A 25,725-nucleotide genomic window follows, 5' to 3' on the forward strand; every position below is an offset into this window, starting at 1 on the left:
ATTTGGGAGAATGTACACAAGTAGCTTGTGGTAATACGTATAACTTCTTCCTAAAAGACAATGATCAAGTTTTTATCAACTCTGGTAACTGTTCTGCTTTCAAAATCCTGGTGGAATTTCAGTCAGGTAAAGTATTAACGTTTTCCTCCTTTCCCTCCTTTTCCTCCTCAAAACTATATACTGGAAAGACCTACTGCTGCTTCTTGTACTAGAATGAACCTTGTTTTTTTTAATGTGGAAAGGGTTTTCTTGGTGTGTAGTCAAGGATGACAATTGCTAAATGTTTTGTTAAAAGCTGGCCTGGGCTGTTCCTGTGTCTTGCAGTACTGAGTCCACTTGCATGGCCTGGCTGCAGGTTTGGCTGTTCCCAGGATCTGACTGGCACGATTCCTGAGCACAGGGTGTCTTGCTTGTGGCTCAGCTGCTGCTGGCTGTGGAACTAGCACCTGATAAATGTTCTTATGGCTTGAGGGTGAGGCTGTGAGGGCAACCTAGCTTGCATGTCACCTCTCCAAATACAGCAGGTAGTTTAAACAACAGAAAGGGGCAGCAATGAAAGCTGTTTTGGACAGCACTGAAAAATATAGGCCCATAAGACTTTAGCAGTGCTGACACCTCTTTCCTTTAAGTCCCTTCTTGAGAGTGCTTGATCTCCTTGGCTCCTGCTTATAAGTAAGTATATTCAACTCACTATAGTACAGAGGATGCCCAAGAAAATTAATGATCTCTTTAATTGGCTCTTGTTCTCCTCCTGAAGTGCCATGTGCCATATATGACCAGGCATCTGTCAACCTGTAGTAGGATCTTTCTTCTGCTGCTGCGCTGCTTTGTGTGCCTTCCATGCTCTCTGTCAGTCCAGTTCCTCTGTCTGGGTATGAGTACCAAGAGACTCTGCAACTTATAAATGCTTTTTTTACCCATGTGCTACAAGCTATATATACTAAGATCAGTGGGCAAAAAGGAGGATTGGATGAAATAAAACCCTAATTGCTTTTTCTTGCAGGCAAACAACTCTAGTTGTCTATATCATGTCTCTGGTCGGAATGATAGTCTATACCTTCACTCTGAGCCTGGGCCACCTCTGGGTGGTCTTTGTGACTGCTGGATTTCTGGGGTAAGTTCATGTGCAGGGTGCTTTCTTTGGCATGTGATGGGAGGGGATGAGCAGGGAGGCAGAACTCCTGCTGTGGGAGGGACTGGGGAGTGCCATAGCACCTGAACGGCTTCTGTATGGTTTAAGGACAAAATTATCTTCCCTTCCTATTGCTGACTTGTATGTGCTTCATTAGAATAAGGGACATTACTGTGACCCTTAATTGTTCAGGTAATCAAGTGGAAGCTTTTGGAAAGCAAGTGGTACCCACAGCCCCATAGATGATCAGTGGACAAGAGTGAAAAGCATGTGGGCTGGCATGGCTGTTTGACTGTGCTGAGGGTGATGCACCTTAGAGTTACAGTCTATTCTGTACCTCTTCAGTCTTCCTTCTGGCAGTTGCTGAGTCTTCCTTTCTGTGTACTTCATTACAGGTTTTTCATGACAGGATATCTTCCCCTGGGCTTTGAGTTTGCTGTGGAGTTGACATACCCAGAGTCAGAAGGAACGTCATCAGGGCTCCTTAATGTCTCAGCACAGGTAGGTGTGCTGTTTTCCCTTTGCTTGCCTCTTTTTAGGCAAAGAGATTAAATTGTAGTTCCAAGCCTTGAGTCTTTTTCTTGTCCATTATTGGTGTAATGTAGTGCAGATCTAAGCACCCCGGGACCTGGCTTTTTGAATGATGTTCCTCATGGCGTTTCTGTAGTGGCACTCATTCTGTTTCTGTTTAAGAAAATACTTCAGAGTGCCAGTCATCCTTGCCTTTTCCAGCATAGCTCTTAACAGTGCTGGCTCGTCTCCAATGAGAGATGAAGTTCCACCTCTCAGGATCATCTGTCATTCCATTAGCTGCAAGAAGGTGCCTCTAGATGTGTTTATAACCAACTGTTGATTGGCCTGTATGCTCTGATACTTGGTAAAGATTGGAAAGAGTTTGCTTTATAACAGCAGTACACATTTGTTTGTTTGTAGATTTTTGGTATTGTCTTCACCATTAGCCAAGGGCAAGTCATGGATCGCTTTGGGACAAAGGAAGGAAACCTCTTGCTTTGTTCTGTCCTGTTCCTGGGGACTGTTATGACAGGTAATTAAAATTTTCAGTGTTCTTCTGCTCTGACTTTGCCTTGGGCTTGGCACATTAATTGAAGTTGAGTCAAGGAGTTAAGTTAGAAATGTACTTAGCAAAGATCATATGCTGTGATTAGAGTTTAACAAGGAAACTAATTGATACCAGGTGGGGATAACTGAAACAAGGTTGGGAAAAACAGGTGATATAGGAAGTATTGTAAGAGTGCAGTAGCCATAAATACCACTGGGTTCTAATAATGAGAGAAGGTTTGGACTGTGACCAGCAAGTCAAGGAACCCTACCAACTAGGCACAGATGCAGAGTTTACAATGAGGAAGATGTCTTACTTTCTCCCCAGAAGCCCACTGACCCAACTAAAGAGGACAATTGTGCAGCTGTAATGGATATTCAGCTAATTATAATACTAGGTGAGAGCTAGTATTTATGTAATAAGCATTGTAGAAACCATCCTGGAAACCATTTGAATATGTAAAATATTTTTGGATAAATAGAGAGCAGAAACTTGTGACTTTTTTGCACATTCCTTTGGAAATGATTCTGCATGTACCCTCTTTTCAACTTAATTAGTTGAAGAGTTGTCCATGCTTCACAGTGCCTACAGGAAAGGGCAGAACCCACACAGCAGTCCCATAGCAATGCTGTTCCTCTTTAAGCATCTGGTCTGCTTACAAAGAAGAGCCAAGGCTTTTTTCCCTGGCTCTGGTTGGGGTCTCAAAATTGGACCTTCTACATGCTGCAATAAAGAATCTCTATCCTGCCTGTTTCAGAAGTGTTCTCAGCCTCACTCAAGAGAGTGGTTTCTATTGCTTATTGTAATGTGTTTCTGTCTCTTCTGGGGCTTCTGCTGCTCATTTGAGTCCTGGGGAATTGACTTGGGCCCTGTGGTGACTTGACTGCTTTCACATCTCTCTTCCTCCCTCTGTTCCAGCATTCATTAAGGCTGATCTCCGAAGACAACAGGCCAATTTGGAAAATGAACAGACCGTGAGTAAACTCCCTTTCAATCCCTGCTGTGCCACTGCTATTAGTTCAGGACAACACCCAACCTCTGTTTTTTCTAGGAAAGGGGGTGGCTTGTGGGGAAGCTCCTTGTTGGCATTTTCAGACTGGATGTAATTGTAGATCTCTCAGCTGCTGGGGCCTCTGCTCAGTGTTAATATCTGTAGGCTCTAGTCCTCTGGGATTCTGCAGGGCTTCACACATCTTCATACCAGCTAGGGCCAGATGTAGGGCAGTGTTGTGGTCACTTCTCTCCCTTGACAATGTGTTGAGGCCTTCAGTGATTTGCTCTTTTTCAGAGCTGAGTAACTATTATTCTAGGCCCCTAGGCTGGCAGGTTATTTCTCTTACTCCTTGCCCTCAGCTGCCAAATGGGGTTCAGTGTATGTGCCTGGAGGTAGATAAGGTGACAAAGCCTAAGCGAGGGCTTGAGCAATCTGGCTGCTCACATTTTGCATAGTGCTGCTGACAAGGCTGCTAGTTCTTACTTGCACACCAGAGCTTGGGGTGTGATGTCCCTGTGGCATTCTGTGCAATAAATGCAGATGTTTGCACATGGGATAAGGCCTCTAGTGAGCTAATTGCAGTGGATACTGTCAGAAGCTCTCCCTGAGGGAAAGGGAGGGGGACTGGTTGCTTGGGGCTATTTTCTGTATTATTCTGGGCTCCTCTTCTACAATGTTAGCAAAGATATCCATTCAACGTTCAAGCAACCATCAGCAACCATGACTAGCAAAGTGTGAAAATCTCAGTTCTGTGCTGTCTTGAGTCAGGTCCATTCAGAAGACAGTGCTGGTGGCACTGTGAGCTGAATTCATAAAATGGATGTAGAAGGCCCAGGAAAGGGCCTGAGGTCCTTTGACAGTGAAGGTGATGCCTTCTAGTAGTAGATCCTTTCCCTTTATCAGACATTTCTCTCATCAGATGAATTACACATTTTTGCCTAAGTCCTTTTTAGTATAAATAATTTTCAGTCTAAATACTATTCTAAGAGCTTGCTGCTGCATGGGGAAGAGCATTGCAACCAGAGCAAAAGTGGTGCAATGTCATTTTTATAATCCTAAAAGTCTCCAGAACTGACAGTAATAAGAAGCAGAGGGATGTGAGATAACAGGTCTCAGTCAGTGAAAAATTTCACTGGCAGCTCCTTCCCCCTGAGATGTTCTTGGAGGAAGTCATGCTGCACACCCCCAAATGTGTTCTCCACATGGCTGAGCTCACCTGAGTATTCTCAAACTTAACAACCTGCTGCAGGTGCTCAACTGACTGGTGGTAAGCTGAATCTGGTATTCTGCATTAAAATGGATGCCTTGGCCAAGGGATCAACCAGCTGGGCTTGGGCATTGTGTGCTGCCTTTGTGGAGAGCTCTGACAAAGTCAGGTACTGGGGCTTTTCCATGTGGCACAGCTGCCTTACACATGCTTGGGTGATTTTACTGGTTTCTTCCATTGCCTGTTTCACTTTCTTATTTTGCTCCGCTTTAATTTCTTTTCCTACTTGCCTCCATATTTTCTGATTTATGACTGTCATTACAGAGACTCCAAGGCAACAATCAGATCATGGATGATGGGACTGTAGCTTGTAAATCTAACCCCATCAGTGCCCCTCCCGCTCACTAGTTTAAACACACCAAGGTAGGAGAATTGCACTAATCTACTTCTCTCAATGCTCACACGGTGGCACAGGCATGGAGCCAGTGGCATTCATGGGGTGACTGCAATGGCTGTAGAGTATTAAGAATCTTTCTGGTCTTCTCAGGTACTCAGCTGAGAGGAAAGACAAGACAGCTTCCAAGAACAGTGGAGATCTCCACAGGCTCATGTCAACAGAGATGTAGGGATTCAGCTAGGTGCAGCAAAGAAAAGCCTGGTGCTGGAGCAGATGGAGAACTGAACTGTCAGTCATTTGTTAGGGAGAGGAGGTGCAGACATTTGGAGCCACTTCTCTGTCATTATTTTTACAGTCCAGATTCTAGGCTGGAGGTGATACCAGAAACCCTTTAAAGAATTGGGTTTTGATTACAGCCAGGGTGCATGGCCAACTTCAAGAAGGAAATTTAAAAACATGTAGCAAGAACAGAGTCGTTGGGTTGGTGCCTTATGCTATAAGAATGCCTGAAAATTGTGAAGCTCTGTGTTTGTTGATCTGTGAATCTCAGTGGTACTTTGCATTTTCTCAGCTCTTGCTTGGGATGGTAATGCTTTGCTACTCACTGTCCTCTGTTTCACACCGACAGGCTGATCTACTAATTTATCCATGCTACCCCTTGCTTTTCAAGATGTGATAGACTGTATGTATCATTTAGTGCCACAGCCAACAGGACTAACATGCAGAGCAAGTTGATTGCAAACTCCAGCCTTAACTCTCCTAAGATTAGGGTATGTTCTACAGGGAGCATGAAGCTTCTATGCTTTGATGGAAATATCAGGAAGAGTCCCATGGGCAGAGAGTGTTGGTAAATGGAGTTATATCCAGCTGGCATCAGCTCACCAGCACTGTGCCCCAAGGCTTAGTATTGGGACAGTCCTTTTTAATGCCTTTGTCAATGACCTGCATGAAGAGATTGATTTCACTCTTAGTCAGTTTGCAGATCAAGCACCAAGTTGGGCAGGAGTATTGTTGAAAGGTTGGAAGGGTTTGCAGAGGGAGCTGGATAGGTTGGATCCACAGGTTGAGATCATTTTATGAGGTTCAACAAGGTGAGTGCTGAGTCCTGCAGTGCTACAGGCTTGGATAAGAGCAGCTGGAAAGTTGCACACTGGAAAAAGACCTAGGAGTGCTAGCCAGCAGCCACTGAACATAAGCCAGTGTGTGTCCAGGTAGCCAAAAGGGCCAGTGGCATCCTGGCTTATGTCTGAAATAGTATGGCCAGCAGAACTAGAGAAGGGTTTGTCCACCTGTACTAGGTGAGGCTGCATCTCAAGTCCTGTGTCCAGTTTTGGGCCCCTCACTACAAAAAGGACATGGAGGTATTGGGGCATATCCAGAGAAGGATAGCAGAGCTGGTGAAGGGTTTGGAGCACAAGTCCTGTGAAGAGCACCTGAAGGAGCTAGGGTTGTTTAGCCTGGAAAAAAGGAGGCTCAAGGGAGACCTTTTTGCTGTCTACAGCAACCTGAAAGGAAGTCATAGTGAGTTGGGGGTCAGTCTCCTCTCCCAAGTAACAGGTGACAGGACAAGAAGAAACAACCTCAAGTTACACCATGGGAGATTTAGATTGGGTATTAGGAAAATTTCTTCACCAAAAAGGTTGTAAAGCATTGGAACAGGCTGCTTAGGGAAATGATAGAATGACCAACCCTGGAGGTATTTAAAAGACATGTAGATGTGGTTTTTAGGGACATGGTTTAGTGGTGGACTTGGCAGTGCTGGGTAAATGGTTGGACTCGGTGATCTTAAGGGTTTTCTCCAGCCTAAACAATGCTGTGGCTGTTGCAAGGAGAAGACTCAGAGTCAGTTGTGAGCTTCCAGAGCTGTAGAGTTGTGCAGATCTAACTTTCCACTGAAGCATTGTACCATTGGCTGTGTAGCAGTTTGTCTTCTATTGGCGCCCTCATCTGCTATGGTTATAATTAAACAACTGTTGCAGTTAGTAGATTAAATTAGCCTAACGGCATTGTGTACACCTTGTCCTCTATTAATTAAGCTGTAATGTGGTCCCAACAATCCTCCTCACTTTTGTCTGCCTCAGTTCCCAGAGCTCCAGCTGGCTTAGCTTTCTGTATCTCAGGACACTTGGATCAAACACCTGTTTTATGTGATAATGAGGCTCTTTGTGTGCTGCCCTTGTTGTAAATGCATCTGAAGTGTTGTGCCTTAAGATTTCATAGTAGTGTCAGCTGATTCACCACACACACTATACTCATGAATATGCTGTGTACTGCTTGTGATTTGCAGCATCCATGCAAACCTTTTTGTATTGTTTCTTTGCATTAAGAAAAAGCATCTTTGCTGATCTTCCATAGTTTGTTTAGGACAAGTGTCCACCCTCAGTAGCTTACTGGATTCTAGTGAAAGCTGCACCATGCTTAGCCTCTAGTGAAATACTGCCAATAAAAAAAAGCTGGAATTTTGTGTAGTAGGCACAAATAATGTGAACTCATTCTTTGCTTTCCAAAGTGCCCTACTCCATTTCTCTGTTTACTGTGTGGTAAGCGGCCTTCTCCTGTACCAAAGCCATAGGCAGGCCATCTGCGTGCCCTTTTCCAGTACTGTGACTCAGCTGTGAGAGCAGCTTTCCTTTCCCAAGGTAGTGGAGCCCTGCAGACTGTCTAGTCTAAATCTCTGCTCCCATAGCTCCACAGCAGATGAGTGGTGCTGAGACCCCAGATGTGCTTGGGAAGCCTGTTCTGAGTTGCTTGAGTGCTTCCATGGTGTATTCTGGTGGAGTTTCTGTAGTCTAAATGCATATTTCCCCTTATTCCTATCTCTGGCACTACTTCAGGCATCCCCTACCCTTCCTGCTTGTTCAAGTTCCCTCTTTGCACTTCCTGGCTTTTGCTTTCAGACATGTCTTTGAAGCTTTCCTTATCTCACTCCTCTGCTTTGGGATATTGCAGCTGACTTCTGCAAAACCTTTTCACCTACAGATTGTGTAAGAGCCTACTCAAAATGAGACTGTTTCATATCTCTTCCTTCCATGCTGCCTGGATTTCTCTTGAACTGCACTGGGGGTGTGAACCTATTTCCTGTGCACCTCTGATTTCTGCCTCAGATGTCAGTCTTGCCTTACAGTGAGTAAACTCAGAGCCCAGGCTGCAGGGGACCTATACACCTTTACAAGTCTGAGTCCTGTCTTCTGAATTGGTGACAGCTGGGCTGTCTCCCTGTAAGGAGAATTAGAACTTGAGAAGTATGCTTTCCAAAAGGGGAAGAAAAAGTCTCAAGTTTAATCCTAATACACTCCAGAAAGGCTCAGAAACTGAGCTTGTGAAACTCCATCTAGGAAAGCTGAATTGGAATTAGAACAGTTTGGCTGTTCCATGAAGCTGAGGATATGGTGGTAATTGGGCAACAATCTCCATTTTCCTTGCTTTTCCTCTGGGGAAAAGCTCCCTCCATCTTAAGGTTCCAAGAAATCAGGCTAGTTCTTCCATATGATTTGTGGAGAAAAAAACTTAGGTATGTTTACCTCTTATTTCTTATGTCTCTTTAAGATATAAGTAGTGAACTTTGAAGAAGGCACCACTCAGTGGAATTATCTCAGCCATAAATCCAAGCTGGGGAAAGGGAAGAAGCAGGACAGAGGGTGCCAGCACTTCAGTGGGCAGTGGGAGTGGGAATGAAAAGATTTGGAAGATGAGCAAGATAAGCAATGTGTCTGGGAGTTGAAGAGGCCTCAAACATGCTGGAGTAAGAACACAGGGGAACTAGTGGTTGTTCTGAGCCTCCTGAGGATGTAAAGAAAGCAAGTTCTCTCTGGTGTTTGCACAGACACCGTGCTGCCTCATGGCATGAAGGAGTTCCCAGCACCTTCCCTCCCCCAGGGAACTAGCCCTGCAACTTCATGCTTTGAGGCTGACCTTGTGTCACAGTCAAATGTTGGTGAGCTGGCTGTGAGTCTGATACCTCCAGTGGTATCAGCCCCGCAGTGAATTCGTAATGGTCTGAGGACTACAGCAAGTAGCTTAAACAGTGGGATGTTGCACTGCCCTGCTGCCCCAGTGCCCCTTCTTGGGCAGTCAGAGTTGGTAGAGAAGGAAGAGGGAACCAGCAGCACTCTCTGAGGATGGTGATTCTTCTTTGGGGATTTCTGTAGTAGCAGGGAGCTATGAACTACCCAGGCTCTGGCCAGCTGATGTCTCTGAAGCCAGGGTCTGGCCAGCCAGGATCCTAACCATATTGTTTTTCTCTGACTTGCAGAAAGTGTTGCCAGAAGCCTATACTATAGTCCTTGAGGAATCACGGCTGTGAAATGAAGGGGTGGCAAAGCTGGGAGATACAGCCCCCCTCATTCCTCTCCTCCTATACCTGCACCATCCTCCTGTCACATGCATGCCACGGGAGGGGAGCAGCCTCAGGACAGAAACCCTGTGAACTGCTTGTGGAGAGTGTTAAAGAGCAAAACAAGAGGGGGGTTGCTTTTGTCAGTTTTGTCCTTGCATCACGCTGTTCTGGTGTTTGGGAGAAGAAGTTGGGAAAATGCTATGCTTCCCCAGCCCTACCATGTATGCTTGGAAAAAGCATATGTGCTGAGAGGAAAAGTCACAGTACCAGGCTAACCCTGAGCATGATGGTGGCACCTTGCATGTGGCTGCGACATGAAAGGCAGAAGCTGGACCACACTTAACTCTGTAAGCATCCCTGGAAAAGCTGGCTCTAGGGAAAAGGGATTGCTCTTCCTTGGTTCCCATGATGCTCTGTGTTGCACAGGTAGTAGTAGAGGTCTCAGTATATTACCAGCAAGTGCAAAGCAGTGCACCAGCTGCTGCCAGCTCTTCTTTTATTATTTGGCTTTCCCAGATGAAGCACTCTTCATCTGGATAAACTTCTACTCGGAATTCAGTATGATTAAGATATAATAATTAAGAGATACTACATGCCTCCTTCTAGCTTGAGGCAAGGACTGGTTCTGCAACCTAAATCTAGCTCATCACTACATTAGCAACAGAAATGAGTCAAACCACTATTTCCCTGGGATGAGGACTGTGTCTTCCTCCTTAACAACAAAGTGCCTTTTGCGTGTTTCAACCTTACACAGAAACTTTTGTGAAGTGTTACACTGAGAAAAGCAGCCAAGGGTGTATTGCTCTTCACAGCCACAGAGAGGGGTATGATGGGAATCCAGCTTTGCTGCAGTGTGGAAGCTTCTCACTTCCTAATAGAGAACAGGAGAAGGTGCCTACTTACCAGCATTTGTGTCTTACAGACACTGCCCATCAGTATGCTGTTTATCTTCCAAACACAACTGTAGATCCTTTTATCACTTCTCCATCCTTTCCAGCATCCCACCCCTGCTGGAGACATCAAGTGTCCTTATATTACTTGAGTCAGGGGACAAAAGCTGTACTGAGGTGGAATGGTTAAAAATATTCCTCTCTGACAAACTATTTTTGACAAAACATTTTTAAATGAAATTTTAACATTTTTTGATACAGCCTGAGTTCAGTAAATGCTTACACAATACTCTCAGGCTCATGGTGTGATTCTTACAGGTCCTGTGCAAGGCCAGGAGTTGGACTGTGATCTTGATAATTTTTTTTCAAATTCAGCATATTCTATCATTAAAGTCCTATCTTTGATAGTCTGGGATTGAGGATGGGGTTTTAGAATGATTTCCATAGAAATTCTAATGTAAAATATAAACATTTGAAGTGTACAGTGAAACCTGGCATATTCATATTAAATGATTAAAAAAACAGTCTACATGTGGCTCATTTAATAGCCTGAAATGTTCTGCAAAACAGAAAAATCATCTTTCTGCCTAGTGCTACTACTGTGTTCTTTCTCTCTATTTGCTTCCTCTTTCTTCTGCACATCAATTGCCTTCCCAGCTAGGAATTCTTGCTGGGCTTTTTTCTGCATTCTGTGTACTCCCCACTGTTTTGGGCATAATTTTCTCTAGATCTGAGGAACCTGTTCCTGTTTTTTCCATCTTTTGTAGTTATAACTTGCTACACAGGCCTCAGTCCTCGCTCACAGATTCATAGTTTGAGTTTGCTGTCCACCAGCATGCTGCAGAGAGCGTCAACAACCCTCTTCATGTGTGTTACGTGAGCAGTCAGACCTGGAACTTTGTGGCAAGGAGTCAGGGAAAGGTAGGTTTGCTGTAAAGAGAGATGATGTATTCTGCAACATACAGTGGAAGGTGCTGTTGGCTCTGATCTTCTACCCACTGCTGTGTAGCAGAAAGACAAACAGCCCACTGCAGTTTTTGGTCATTTATTAGAAATGGCCCCTGGGGAACACACACATGCAAGTTACACGGCAATGCCAGGGGTAGCACCCATTCTCTCTGGTCCAGTGTTCAGCACATCCTGGATAGTTCTTGCATCTTGTCCCCACAAGTACACCGGGACAAAAGTCCTTAGAGCTCTGGGCATGCCAGAGACTTTTGCCTGCTACCCAGGGAGTCAGTCACCAACTGTCTCCCATAAGCTTTGACACAAACTCCACTGGGACTTGGTCTTTGACATCAGTCAGTTGAAATGTTGCCTGGACAAGACAAAAACAACTTGGTAATGACAGTGATTGACACAGTCTGACACTGACCCACCAGCGGGACTGGTGTCCTGGAGAAATTCAGCTGAGCTTTCATGGAAGTCTGGCAGTGAAGGTAGAAGATGACACTGATCCACAAAAATCCCTCAACTTCAGTTTTTCTTCTTGTTTTGTGATAGCGCTTCTACCTCCAGGTATTGCAGTCCAATCAACATCCCCATAATAGAGAAACCTGTGACGGAGATACAGGATGAATTGTGTAGAAAATGCTGAGCAAGAGATGAGGCATCCCCTCCCATCATCCCCACAGCCCATAGTTGCATGAGGAGTTTTTCTGGGCTATCATAGTTCCAAGGAGAGTATGCAGGGGGAGGATGCAGAGCTCTACTTACTTGCTACCATGAGGGGTGCCATAACTCCAATTGTCAAGGCGGCAGTGTGGTAGATGAAGACCTCAGAGAGGAAGTGAGCAAGGGCCAAAAAGAAGGTAAAGAGTGTGATGTGATAGAGGCTGTTGAAGAGCAGAAAAAAGAAGGTTATCATATCATACGATGGGCATGAATATGGCCGAGTAGAAAAAAACACAAACCTGCATGCTGCCCCGTCTGCTCTCACTGGCAGCACAGAGGGGACTTTGTCCCTTGCCTCGTGAGGTGCAAAATCTCCCTGGGCAACAGCTGAGAGGAGAACGGGGCAGCATGTTCAATGGTGCACTGGAAGTCACAGGCATTATCTGGCCTGAAGGAAGGTGAAGAGGGGAGAGCATGAGTAGGGCACCAGTGAAATGAAGTATGTGCACACACAAAAAGAAGGTAAGAACTGGATGAGCAGAGAATTAGGGTGACAAGACTTCTCTGACTTCAGGCTGCATCACCCAGTGTCTTCCCACTGGTGCTCTGCTACCCTCTATGGGCCACAGCTGTTGAAAAGGGAGCAGGTTCAAGAGATGCAAAATAAAATTCCTCAAAGAAACAACTGATTCTTGATAACTGGCATTGCCATCACCCCCTAGAAACAATATAGTTTAGTCCCTGCGCCTCCCTACCTCAGATAAGCCTAGGCAATCCAAGCACACACTGCCAGGTGAACAGTGACTTCTACTGCAGGGCCGAGGAAAGTACTGACAAAAGCATTTTAGCAACCGCCAATAAAGGCTTTGTCTAGCACTGACCTCAAGTCAGCTTGCTTGGAAACCCCTCTGCTAGCACACAGAGAAATGGTGTGTCTCCCACTCAGCATCAGGCTGCTCCTCAGGCCTTGTTGTCAGCCCCAGGTAAGAGTGTAGGGAAGAAAGCAATTGGTTAAGACCACTGCAATGGGGCACCTATAACTGTCCTAGTCTTTAACTAAGCTGTCATAGTAAAAGAAGTACTGAGCATCAGTCACACCACAACATTAGCAATTGCTTAATTAACAGTGCAACAACGCTATTCAGAAAATGCTTTCCAACCTGGAGCTCAGAAATTGGTGACAGTAAGAGGTTCTCAGATCCACCAGTTTCTGACTGAGCTAAGAACAGAATTCAAATGCGCAGGCTGTCCCCACAGAGGAAGAAGGGGGCAGCAGCTACCACACAAATCCCACACTGCTATTTGAGCTTCTTTAAGGGAATGCTGTCAACGCTATAGAAAGTTCAGGAACAGCTTTTGATTCCCCACCTCCTCTGTGCCGCCCCCTAAGCTCAGGCTGTGTCTAGCAAGCAAACCAATGGATTTCTCGGGTGCTGCTTTACATACGTCCTGTTACGGATGTCGATTGCGCAGAGGCAGCGGATCACTGATGACAACAGGGTCCAGACGCCGAAGGTCCGAGCCTGGAGCCCATTCACTGCGTAAAGAAGGAGGGAGCACATGGAGACCACGCACAGCCCTGCCTGCCACCCCCAGTGTCGCCGGGCCCCAGAGGGGGACTCCGAAGACAGTGCAAGGCCCACGGCTGCAAGGACACCTCCAGGTGCCAGGGCGGCCGGCGCGGCCCTTACCGAGGCCGGGGCTGGCGGTGTACAGCTTCTCAGAGAGGAAGCCGTGATCGCGGAAGCTCTGCAGGGTATTCCCGGCGGCGATGACCGACACCATCACCAGCCAGCTGCGCAGCACGTTCAGGAACCGGCTCATCCTGCCGGCCGGCTCGAACCCGAGCCGCGCCCGCCGGGCCCGGCCGCGTCCCTGCGCGCTCCCGGCGCCGCTCCCGCCCACGCCACCGCCCCGCGCTCCCATTGGTCACTGCGCGCCGCCCCATGCGCGCGCCACGCTACGTAATACCGCCCCCAGCCAATCGGATTCTTCGTCGCGCGGGAATCATGCCCGCCTCGTCCCCGCCCACCTCGCGGGAGCGAGTGAGCGCGCCGGCAGGGGGCGGAGCCAGTGCGCCTGCGCAGTGAGGCGGCGGGGCGGCTGCGCGGCGGGGCGGGGCGCCGCCCGTCGGTTGTTGTAGTAACGGGGAAGCGGCGGGAGGGGCCGGCGCTGCCGTGCCCGCCCGGCCCGGCGCCGCCAGCCGAGCGCGGGCAGGTACGGCTAGCACGGGGACCCGCTGCCTTAGGCGCTCCCCGCCGCTCTTGCTTCTTCTGGGGCCGCCGGAGGTCGCCGTGCTTGGCCTGGCCGGGCCAGGCCGGGCCGTAGCCGCCCCTCCGGGCCGGAGCGCCGCTCCTGCGCCGGTGGAGGCGTTACGGTGTCCGGCTGGCCCCGTGCGGCGGGGCGGTCCTGGCGGGCGTTTCCCGTTGGGCTGGGCCGGCCTGGCGTGGGTCTGCGGCCGAGGCAGGCGGGGCAGGGACGCGCGTTAGCGGTGAGTGCCCGAGTGGCTCCCACGGGCAGGTGCGGAATGATCTGCTGGAACGGGATGCTGCTTTCTGCACTCTCGTGGCTCCGAGGTGATGTTTGACAGATCACAGATGTTTAACAGACTTGTTGATAGTATTGTAAGAAATATCTACCGGCAGGAAGTGGTAGTTACCTGATACCTCTTGCTGTCCTGCTCAGCTCTTCATTCCTGCTTTTAATCCTTACTGCAGGTAACTGCTCTTGCAACTAGGCCTGGGCTGTATGAGAATTTCCAAAGGAAATGCCAGTTGGGATGGCTAAAGATCTGGAGGAAACTGGCTCATCCTCAGAGGAGGAAGAAGATGCTGTAGATGCACTGGAGTAAGTAGGAAAAGCCTCTGAACTGTTTCTATGTCCTTGTGCTTTCTGGTGGATCTGTAGTAGTTTGAAGAGACAGATGTATTCCTTACCCTCCTGCCTATGAAGTGAAAGATGATTTGTTTCAGCCTTAAACCTATGAGCAGGCTATCTACATCTGCAGCCTAAAAGACCACCACATTCATCCGGGATGGATGTGCAGCTTTTCTTGGCTGTTCTGAAGTCCATATTTTCATGGATTTCTTTCTGTCATGTTCCTAAAATGGGAATGTTTTGATGATACATGTTCCTTTTTTGTTGGGTTGTTTTTTTTTTTTTTTTGGCATGTGTGGTTTTCTGGGGGCAGAGGTTTGTGGTTTTTTTTTTGTTTGGTTGTGGTTTTTTTTTAGTTTTTACTGCTGCAGAGATTAGAAATCTGCTGTACAGTAGATTGATATATGATGTTTCATGCCGTTTTTATAAAATTTTTGATTTATAAAAGTCTTTTGATTACTACTAGACTTCATTTTTCTTACAAGTAACAAGTTTTAATATTTATTCCATCTTCGTTTAGTAACTTCTTTTAGCTATGCTTGTGAAGGGATTGCTCTTTTATTCTTTCCCATAGCAGAATCACTTGTTTCACCTGGACCTACTTCACTGTGTCCTGTTAAGGGTTTTTTTGGATGCACATTGTGACTGAGTGCTCAGCTGCTGACTACAGTGACTTAAGACATTTAGAGGAATGTTGCTTCATAGCAAGTGGTTGGCTTAGGTTTGCTGGATCCTCATGGATGGAAAGGTCCAGAACTAGCTTCACCTGGAATGTGACTGTAAGAGTATGTCTGCATCTGGTGACTGGGGGTCATGCTAGGAATGAATGACTGTCACCTGGAGGATTGAGCCTTGCTGCAAATCCCAGGACAGGCTTAGTATAAACTCCTGTCTTGTTGCCTCAGCTCATTTTCCACTTACATAAGGCTCTGGCCTGTAGTGTAAATTCTGGAAGCTTCTTGGGTCCCTTCCAATCTGAATAGGTAATTACACCCCAGTTGTAGGTTTTTTAAAAAAATACTTTGTAGAGGTAGCTGAAGCAGGTAGAAGTGCTGTGAAGTTAATTTGTCTGGATGATAATGGTAGTAGCTTTGTTAAGAGGACCTAGGCTACCCTTAAGAGCCCTTGTCCATGCATCAGGAAGTTGCCCATCTATCTCTGTTCTTTTGTTCTAAGTGTTTGAGGTGTTTTGTCTAGCTTTTCCAAATCTTTGGCAGACAATAATCTTTCATATACAAATGCTTTTGTATATCTCTGACAGTCTTTGTATTTCTTCTTGTTAGTGTAGAGGTGTCTTTCCAGCCCCTCAGTCTCTGTTTTCTGTTAACTTCTTCATGTTTTTAATTTCCTTGTGCAGTGGTAGTAAACAGCCTGAGTTTTATTTGCTTAGGAAGGTTGACAGATTTTCTTTATGTGATCCTAGAATTTGATATAACAGGTCTTAATATTTTTTTTTGTGTGTCTATAATTTCTCTGAGGAGATTATATTTTCCAGTGAACTCATGTTTTGTACAGAACTGATCACTGTATCTCAGAGCCTGTAGCTTAAGTGGTGCACTGGGGGGCATCGTTCTTGAATTCTGGTCATGCATTCCTCTGTATCTGGCAGGAGTTAAAAGGGAAGAATACACAGCTTTATCTATTGTGTTGAGCCAAGTCTGTTCTAGTCCCTCAAACTCTGCATTATTGCTTTTTTGTGTACTTCTGACTCCAGTCAGCCAGGCTGACTGCACTGATCCGCAGTTCTAAAATTGGAGGCTGGAATCTGCATTGCAAGGTCTGGTTATGTGGATACCAGCAACTGTGGTTTATCATGAATTATAGATCTCATTTTCAGGCTATAAATTCAGAGAACTGTAGCTGTGAAAGCTCATGACGCCTCTCCTAAATTATACCCATTAAAATAAATACAGAACTAAACAGAATTAAACAGAACTTGGGCTGGCAAGACCAACTCAAAAAGAGGGTGATGTGAAAATTCTCCTTATAGCTGAGTACCAAGGGTGCTGTATTGCATTTGTGTGGCCAGTTTTAGTAGTGGGAGAGCTATGGTGGTGGGTTCTGTGAGAAGTTGCTAGAAGGTCCCTCCATGTCTGACAGAGACAATGCTCCAATATGGACCCACCACTGGTCAAGATAGAGCCCAGGAATGATGGTAGAAACACTACTGTGATAACATATCTATGAAGAGGAAAAAAAAGTTATTGTATGTGGGTAATAGTGCTCAGAATAGAGAGGAGTGAGAATATGTGACAGGAAGAGCTCTGCAGCCATCAAGGTCAGAGGGCAAGGAGGTGCTCCAGGTGCCAGAGATGGGATTCCCTGCAGTCTGTGGTGAAGACCATGGTGAGGTAGCTGTGCCCCTGCAGTCCATGAATATCTGTGGGGGTGCAGAGAGCCACCTACAGCTCGTGGAGGAGCTGCACACTGAAGCAGGTGTGTACTCAAAAGAAGATTGGGATCCCACGGGAAGCCTGTGCAAGAACAGACTCCTGGGAGGGACCTCCAGACCCATGGAGAGAGGGGATCCTACTCTGGAGCAGATTTGCTGACAGGACTTGTAACCCTGTGGGGGACCCATGCTGGAGCAGCCTTTTCTTTAATTACTGCACCCTGGGGAAAGGGATGCATGCTGGAGCAGTTTGTGAAGAGCTGTAGCCTGTGGACAGGATTCACATTGGAGAGGTTTCTGATGGACTGTCTGCTGTGGGAGGGACCCCATGCTGGAGCAGGGTATGGGCTCTCCCTGAGGAGGAAGCAATGGCAGAAAGAGCATGTGATGAACTGGCTGTAACCCCCATTCCATATTTCCCTGCACTGCTGAGGGGAAGGAGGTAGAGATTCAGAAATAAAGTTAAGCCTGGGAAGGAGGGAGAGGTGGGGGGAAGGTGTTTTTAAGATTTGATGTACTTCTCATTATCCTGCTCTGATTTTCATTGGTAGTAAGTTCAATTAATTTCCACAAGTTGAGTCTCTTTTGCCTGTGACTGTAATTGGTGAGTGATCCCTCTCTGCCCATAACTCATGAGTCTTTTGGTAAATTTTTTCTCACCTGTCCAGCTGTGGAAGGGAATGATGGAACAGCTTTGGTGGGTGCCTGGCATCTAGTCAGGGTGCAGTCTGGAACCAGCACAGATGCCTAGCATGTGTGTGTGTTGATTCAGCACAGGTAGGGCTTAGGGACCACCACAAAACTGCATCTTGAATGCAAAGAGTAAATTTCTTTTCGTTACCTTGCTCACTGGGGGATCCCCAAAGCAGCAAGCAGAGGCAGTCATTGTGGAGCTTGGTCCTTGCTAGAGAATCACTGAAGCTGCTGCTCATTTTTTAGGGATTCTTGCAGATGTATTTTACCACTGTGCTTTGACTTTTCCCACCATAGGGCAGAAGTCTCAAGCATGTTTGATAGAGTGCCTTGAAATCTGTTGCAGTGCTGTGCCATCTGACTTCAGATGTTCTACTTGGAAACACACAAAGACAGCAGTTAGTATGTCACATGTATTTTTCTACACCCAAGCTGTAAGTCATTTAGGCGTGTTTACAGTCCTCCTTACTAATCTTCCACTATTTTCGCCAGCATGTTTGCTTATGTCCTGTCCACAGGCTAGGTGGGTAAGTATGGAGAATTGCTGTGTCATTGTTGTGACTAACTGCTGCATGTATGAGGCTCAGCTGTTGCTTATACTCACTGTCTTGTCATTTCAGGGGTCATCCATGTATCAAGTGGACAGGTGGTGGCTGCAGGCGGGTCCCTGTCTTAGTATTTCATGCTGAAGCCATTCTGGCTAAGGACAGCTACCTCCGTCTAATTGGAGGTGAGTGCTACTCTGTGCCAGCGTTTGGCTTGAAGGCATGAGGTAAAAGTCTCTTACTGATGGTCCCTTCACTTTGTGGTGGAAAGAGGACATAGTAGGAAATTAGAATCCTCTCTAGTCTCTGACCACTGGGACATTCAGAAGTGCTTAATCTGTTGGTGAATGCTTATAATGTCTTTGTGATAGTGTCTGTCCCTCCACTGGGCCCTGATGTGTTTTGAGTTGTAGCTGTCTGCTTGCAAATTGAACTTGGAGGCCATGCTACAACTTAGAACCAGAACACAAATTCGCCCTAGCTAAGACCTTAAAATCAATCATTGCAGTGAGTTTTAAGAGCATTTCACTGGGAAATAAACAGTCAGCCTCGCAGCTGAACAAGAATAAGCTGTAGTGACTAATCCAAGTCTACAGCCTCACAAGCCCTAGAAGGCCATAAACAAAATGGTTCCTGGCAGCACTTGAGTTGGGAGACCAAACCTGTCTAGTGTCAAGTAAGGGAGAGCCTCTAAAGAGGCTGGATTGTTATAAACAGTCACTTCGGATTTGAAAAGTTAGTACTTGTGGGTGTGTACAGATGGGAGCTTGTTCTGGATGTGCTGCGTTGGAGAAAAGCTGAAATGTATTCAGCTTCCTTTTGTGAAGGTGCTGACACTTCTTTCTTGTCTTGCTTTTTCCTTTCTTAGGTAATTGGAGCTTTTGTTTCTAATATCCTATCCAAGCAGAAATACTTCTGGCTCATTGGGGTAAGGGGTGGAGAAGGTGGTTTATATGTGGAAACTCCTTATTCTTTTCATGTGAGTTACAAGTGTATTTGGATGTTGCCAGAAGCTGATGGTAATTGTAACTTGTGTTTTTACTGCAGCGTGGAGTCTCTTCTGCTTTTTCTCACACGGTTTAAGGAATTTGCTGAATAGAGCAACTTGTTGAATTTCCTCCAGCTTTGTCTTGCTCCTGATTATGATACTTGATTTTTGATTTACTTTTGTTGATAGAACATATTTCCTGAAGTTTTATTTAATTTTCACCCTTTTATTCTCAGTTTGAATACATTTGTAAACTGCCTTTTCTAGGCAGTTCTGTATTCTAGCATTGCAATTTCTTTCGCTACTGTCTTTGAACTCTTTTTTGGATTGCCACGTCCTTTTTTATTACAACTGACTTCTAGTCTTCTTACTTGCTTTTGGTTTATCTTATACCTCCAGGGCTGCCTATTGTCTTTGTTTTTATGACTTTCTACTTCCATAGTGAATTTTTATTTCCTTATGCTATTTACTTTTTCTTACTGTATTTGCAGGTATTTGTTGGAAGATTGGTACAGGTGAATGAGATGTAAACAAAAGTTCAGTACTTTTATTTTGGGTTTTCAGGATCTAAAAAGTGATCACATAAACTAGCCATATCAATGAGATGCATTAGACATGATGACTTTTAGTTAGAAATACCAATATTGAATAGAGAAGAAAGCTGAAATAATTTTTGGAGTGTTATAAAGCAGTCTGTATAATAGAATGTAAAAAAAAAAAAATGTGGGTATTTTTTAGGTTGCCCTGTGCTTTATTTTTATATGATTGGGTTCTGTGATACTACTATATTACAGCTAAGGATTGATGTAAGTCAGTTGAGTGATGCTGATGTTGGCATTTCCTATCTCCCTTTGCCTGTTATATGCTGCTACTCTCTGTGAATTAAGTGCAGCTGTACTGTCTGAGTCCTTTTCTTTGGTAGCATGACTTCGGTTTATTCTTCCAGGTGCAGACTCTAATCCCGTGTCTCTTTGCCTCCTGACAGAGCACTTCCACATGTCCTATAAGATTGTGCGGACAGACAGCCGGCTGGTTCGGAGCATTCTGACTGCCCATGGATTCCATGAGGTGAGTGCAACAAAGTTCTGTCTGATTTTGTGCTGGGCAGGGAGGTGATTAAAATGGTTTTGGATTTTTTTGCTGTGGATGTTTTTTTAACTCTGCAGGGTTAGAACCAGGAAGTTGATGTGGAAGTGGCCTCCCTTGAGATTTTTTGTTTTGCCTTTTAATGTACTCTGCTAGTCAGACTGAAAATATGTCATCTTGCTCCATCAAAGGAGAACCCATTAGTCTTAAGCCTTCAAAAATAAGGGAAAATGAATGCTTAAGTTTGGTCATGTGTCTTTTCTTTTTGCTTTTAAAACATCACACCCTTGGGAAGATCTGAAGGATTTAATTTCTCAGCCTTTACAAGCTTTCAGAAGTATTGATGTAGTATTTGACACTTCTCTTCTAGCACCTGTCTTGCTCTAAAGAATGTCCTGTATGCAGCTAATGACAATTTTGAGAGATGTGTAGGGTTGATTTTTTTCAGAATAATAGCAACTTAAGGAATTGATTGACAAGTCTCCTGAAGAGATTTAAACTGATTTACAAACTGTGTTTAAACTAGCTATGAAAAGAAGTCTCACAACGTTTTTTTAAAAATTTGACATGGTTATTTTCCATCATATGAATACCTTAGAGTAGCAGTTTGGCTGGAGTTGCCATCCTATTAGAGATAGTAGAGGAGACTCTTAGACTAGAGTTGCTTTGGCCTTATAGATCTAGGGACAAAGTGGTGTTGCTTTTCATTAGTTCAGTGTTTTTGTATGTGGTGTTTTTTATGTTGCATTTTAGGTTCACCCTAATAGCAGTGATTATAATCTCATGTGGACAGGATCACACTTGAAGCCCTGCATGCTGCGTTCCCTTACAGATGTTCAGAAAGTCAACCATTTCCCTAGGTAAGACCTTGATACCATGTTTGTTGAACATCATTGTGGTGATTTCCAAAAATCTGAACATAGATAACCCCTGAAAAATAGAGCATATATGGTACTATAAAATCCCAACAGACTGGGCCAGTGCCACTTGCTGTCTTCATTCTTAATGGTCTTTGGAGTTTTTAGGGAATAGTAGATCAATGAAAATGTTGTCTGTAGCCCAAATATTGGATTTAAAATTTTATTTTCTTTATTTGATGATAGATTATTTGTGACTGATATTTTTTAGTTAGAGGGATAGTCCTATGTCCCGAGCTAAAGTTTGTATACCACTGTTATAATCAGTTGATAGCCACCATTATAACAGATTGCTGTGCTTCAGTCTGTCTTGGTAATTGGAAGAAGTGCCACAAACGATATTAATACAGCCATAGGGTAGAGGCAGTAAAACTCAAGAGTCAGTTATGGTTTAGACATCTGACAGGTTAGGGTTTAGACATCTAACAAGGCTACAGATATTCAGTAACTGGGACAAAGGGTTGCTGTAATGTCAGGGAAGAAATAGATGCAGTCTCTTGTTTTGGCACTTCAGGTCATACGAACTGACACGAAAGGACAGACTGTACAAGAATGTCTGCCGAATGCAGGTGACCCATGGGTTCAAGACATTCCATATCTTACCTCAGACCTTTATCCTCCCGACAGAGTACCAGGACTTCTGCAGTAAGTGAATAGCTGATGATGCCCAGACATAGAACAAAATAATGGGATGTGAGGGGAAGGGAATTATTTTTAATACCCTAGCCTTTTGATCATGTCAGTGGTTAAGGTAACAAAATTAGAGGAAGCTGGGAAGACAGTAGGAAAGGTCCGCATGATTTCATTATGTAATTTCTACTCTGCTGTTTACTCCATGCCTGTGTAAGTTTTCAAAAAGCTGATGTGGGGTTAAGACACTAAAATGGAGTTTTTATGTGCACAGTGTTCTTGATGATCAGCTTCACAATCACTGTCTAATGCCTGGGAGTACTGAAGTGAGAAGTACCAAAAGGAGGCATAGGGCAGAAGAATGAATCTATCAGAGCACCATGGGGGGCTTCAGGGAGGGGCTGTAATAATTGCAGTGATTCCGAAGGTGTGAAATAACACATTGAAAGAGCAGACTTTGATCTCCTTGTGGAGTTCTCTAAAGCATTTACTGTAAGCAACATTCTTGATTCTTGTTCCCCTCCTAATGAGCAAAATGGACAATGTTGCAGACCTGTGCTGTTTTCTTTTAACCAGATACCTATTCTAAGGACAGAGGCCCGTGGATAGTGAAGCCTGTGGCCTCTTCCAGAGGTCGGGGTGTCTACCTGATAAATAACGTAAGTGTTCACTAAAAGGACTGTTCTTCAGTAACGATGTCTTCAGAACTATGTTGGCTTCCAGGCAAGAGGCATGGAGGCATTTAACTGGACACTACCTTACTCTCAATTTCAGACATATACTGGTGAGCAATTCAACAGTCCTGAGCAGATTGGAAGGCCTGCCTGGGCCTGTGCTGTGTAACCAAAAGCAGTCTCTTTTTATGCTGTGCTCATCTTGCAATCTACCTTCAAGTCTTAGCTTATTAGGAGCAAGTTTGTATTCCCTGAGACAGTTTGGGAAGCTGTGCTGCTTTATGCTCTCTTTGTGGCTGACAGTAGGCTGACCTTGTGGAGATTTCCAGAACTGCCCTTAGTTGTTTCCCTGTGTGACCTAAACCATCCTCAAACAGACCCCTTGTCTTGCACTTCTCGCACATGGAAAAGACCAGTTTAAATGAACCTTGATTAAGTAGGAAGTGTGTCAATCTTAAAGCTATGTATCTAAAGGCCAGTGGGTCCTTCCTGAGGTGTTATGGGAATAGTTCTTTGAAATTGCAGGTTGTAGTGCCTTTTGCTCTTTGTGGGCTTTGCAGGGAGTTAGGTTGTCATAGGTAACAAATACATCTGAACTGGAGCCAAACACATGAGGGGATTCCAATAAATATACTCAACAGCAAAATGACTGAGTCATTTTGTTTTCACTCATTCAAACCCCTTTAGCCTTCCATGCACTGAAAGGGTCATGCTGCCTCATCTGTTCTCTACTTGGATCATTTCCCATAAAATAAGGGAGCAATTTGCCAAGTGTATGAGGTAAGTATTTCCAGAGCTACACTCAGTTTTTTCTTTGCTTGAAAGGGAGGAATGAGCTCAGGCTCACATGGCAGTTGGCCATGACCTGGGGAAAATACCCTTCTGGGACCAACATCCCTTTGTGTATTTCTGTTTGAGAAACACTGCAGTTAGTTTGGCCCACAGGCCAGTTTCCTTCAGTGTTATGCCCTTAAAAAAGTGTCTTTCAGAGCCTCATTACAAAAGTTTTTGAAAACAATAACCCCTCCAAACAAATAACAAACCTTTGCATTTCTCTGATCTGTATAGAGCAGCGCGTCACTTCTGTGTGATATTCTGAGGGAAGTTGAGCTTGTTTTCTCACATTCTATATAAGCATTTTATATGCTTAGGTTTTCTGCTCATGGTGCTGATGTTGTGGCTGAATAGATGCAAAATTGAATAAAGGCAGAATCCTGTGATTTTCTTGCCTCTTTTCCAAACTGAAGGCAAGAAAGTGAGAGCCTCTGTTATTTTCTTGTAACTGAGGTTACAAGAGAGCCTTGCATACAGCAAAAAGTGAAAGCTTTTTCAATAGATCCCATAACTTTGTGACATGTATTTGTCATAGCTTGAGCTTTCTGTTCTTACCTACAAGTGTAACTTCTTTTGCGTACAGGAGCTCCTGCTGTGAACTGAGACTCAGTAGAAGGTAGTCAAAAAGACTGGATATCAGCCCAGGATGTAGTTATAAAGATCACAAATTAAGTAATTTTCTTCACTTGTGACTTCCTTACCATCTGTAGTTAAATATTCCATCCTGGGTCTTCTAAACCTCTTCTCCATGTCTTTGGTTAAACCCTAGAGAAGCAAACTGAGTAACAGGTACTACTTAGATGTGGGGTTTTTTTTCTCTATTGTGCATCATAGCCATGTGGCTGTTAAATGTGTATGCTACTCTGAGTATTTTACTGGAAAACTCAATGAGCAGGTTTTTTGGTAATGTAATCATTCTCTTGAGGGTCTAAATACCTTAAATGTGTTGTGAGTGACAGTTATGTGTAGGCACACAGTTTGTGGTGATTTGGAGTGGGGCTGTGGCCCAGCCTCATCCCCAGTGGGCACAGCTGTGAGCAGCAGGTGGGCAGCACTGACAGCAATGAGCTGTGGAGTGCCCAGGTACTGACCAGTCACAAAGGGAACAGAGGGCACACAGGTGCAATGCATGAACATGAGGGGTATAAAAAGTTGGGCTGAAGAACAAGAAGGGCAGATGCTTGAAGCCTTCTGACGTGGTATGGTGTTACTGTATGGGCTGAAGTCTTCTGATATTGTTTGGTGATAATCTGTGTATGGTGGCTGTTTCAACTGTGGCATATGCTTTGACAATTATGTTTTTTCATTTTGCTTTTATTTCTTCCTTCCCCAGACATAGTTATTTGTATAGGGTAGCTGTACCAACCTCCTTTAGGATGGAAAAGCAGGAAAAAATGGTGGATTTGATCTAATTTCTTCGTATTCCTTACATCTGATTTTTTTTTTTTCACTCTTAAATTCTCTGTTCTTCTGCAGCCAAACCAAATTGTAGTGGAAGAAAACATCTTGGTGTCTCGTTACATCAGCAATCCCTTGCTCATAGATGGTGAGTGTTGCTTAGGAATTGCTCTTCTCCCTTCCCCCAACCCTGCATCTAAAGATCTCTGCAGCCTTTGGAAGAGTTTAGTTGAATAATTGAGTGCTCTAGCTTGGTCTAGCATCAGACAAATCTAACTAGAGAATTCATTAAAACCTGGAAGCTTGACAGCTGGGATAGGTTCAGGCACCTATGTCAGCAGCAGATAATGGGTTATTGCTCTCAGTCTATTGAAATTCCTCAACTAGTTATGATGTCTGAAAGATACTTACAGTTATCTTGCAAACTGTATTTCAGATTTCAAGTTCGATGTGCGTCTCTATGTTCTGGTTACATCCTATGATCCACTTGTTGTCTATCTCTATGAGGAAGGATTGGCCAGGTATGGGAGAAGTCTTTGTTTTTTTGGTGTATCTGCATTTGGTGATCTAGACATTTCTTGGCTTGCCTCTCTACTCCTGAAGCAATAGTAAAATGAGAGAAGTACCAGTTAGGGAATTCTGCAGAGTTTAAGTAGATGCTACTTCATCATGCTGTGTCCCATCAGGTTTCTTCATCTAGATGATATGATCTTGAGTGAGGGATTTTATTGTTTTTATGTATAATGTTTTTATTCTGCAAGATAACAATTTTCCTTTGCATGTAAATTGTGAAAGACACTTAGAATCAATACTCATCTGCCAAAAATACCTGTTTTTCTTTGTCGCAGAAGTTTAGCAAAATATTTGTCTGTAGTAACTAATAGATTTGAAGCAATCACCTCTCTGAATTCCCAACAGATCAGAATTTTAACTGTAGTGATGTTTGAGAAAAGAGCGCCATACAATTGTCTTCAGGAACAGTTTCAAGTAATGCTGTATCTTTCTTATAATCACTCTGATGTATTCAAAATATCTCTAGGGTTCATGTCTGATATGTCTCT

The 25,725-nt window shown here is 44.6% G+C and overlaps 3 protein-coding genes across 18 annotated transcripts in view; 2 read left to right on the forward strand and 1 right to left on the reverse strand.

The window, feature by feature from the left end:
• Positions 1-11,076, forward strand: part of FLVCR2 (FLVCR choline and putative heme transporter 2) — a 35,093-nt gene extending 24,017 nt beyond the window's left edge. The window contains exons 6-11 of one of the 6 annotated variants that reach the window (XM_085582178.1): positions 1,004-1,114; positions 1,528-1,633; positions 2,066-2,177; positions 3,111-3,166; positions 4,718-4,816; positions 9,043-11,076. In XM_085582178.1, the coding sequence (XP_085438304.1) occupies positions 1,004-1,114; positions 1,528-1,633; positions 2,066-2,177; positions 3,111-3,166; positions 4,718-4,801 (469 nt within the window). In that variant the 3' untranslated portion in view covers positions 4,802-4,816; positions 9,043-11,076. Of the gene's footprint in view, positions 1-1,003; positions 1,115-1,527; positions 1,634-2,065; positions 2,178-3,110 lie in introns of all 6 variants that reach the window. The other 5 variants (XM_085582177.1, XM_077784020.2, XM_085582179.1 and 2 more) reach the window with 5 other exon arrangements.
• Positions 11,046-13,486, reverse strand: ERG28 (ergosterol biosynthesis 28 homolog). The gene is made up of 4 exons (XM_021542786.4): positions 13,322-13,486; positions 13,077-13,167; positions 11,733-11,851; positions 11,046-11,572 (listed from the first exon to the last, which is right to left on the reverse strand). Exons 1-4 carry the CDS (start codon positions 13,452-13,454, stop codon positions 11,493-11,495), a joined length of 423 nt encoding a protein of 140 aa, XP_021398461.1. The 5' UTR covers positions 13,455-13,486; the 3' UTR covers positions 11,046-11,492.
• A 209-nt stretch (positions 13,487-13,695) lies between these two features.
• Positions 13,696-25,725, forward strand: part of TTLL5 (tubulin tyrosine ligase like 5) — a 122,385-nt gene continuing 110,355 nt past the window's right edge. For 6 of the 11 annotated variants that reach the window (XR_014956057.1, XM_085582158.1, XM_085582160.1 and 3 more), the window contains exons 1-9: positions 13,696-13,847; positions 14,348-14,477; positions 18,213-18,322; positions 20,111-20,193; positions 20,965-21,071; positions 21,643-21,773; positions 22,335-22,417; positions 24,743-24,812; positions 25,101-25,185. Coding sequence is in view for 9 of the 11 variants with exons in the window: in XM_085582158.1 (XP_085438284.1) it covers positions 14,398-14,477; positions 18,213-18,322; positions 20,111-20,193; positions 20,965-21,071; positions 21,643-21,773; positions 22,335-22,417; positions 24,743-24,812; positions 25,101-25,185 (749 nt within the window). In the remaining 2 variants the exon portion in view is untranslated. Of the gene's footprint in view, positions 14,207-14,347; positions 14,478-18,212; positions 18,323-19,005; positions 19,066-20,110; positions 20,194-20,964; positions 21,072-21,642; positions 21,774-22,334; positions 22,418-24,742; positions 24,813-25,100; positions 25,186-25,725 lie in introns of those variants that run through there. The other 5 variants (XM_021542789.3, XR_014956058.1, XM_085582157.1 and 2 more) reach the window with 5 other exon arrangements.

Source organism: Lonchura striata, chromosome 5 (assembly GCF_050655825.1).
Source record: "Lonchura striata isolate lonStrDom1 chromosome 5, ASM5065582v1, whole genome shotgun sequence".
In the NCBI taxonomy this organism is placed as follows: Eukaryota; Metazoa; Chordata; class Aves; order Passeriformes; family Estrildidae; genus Lonchura; species Lonchura striata.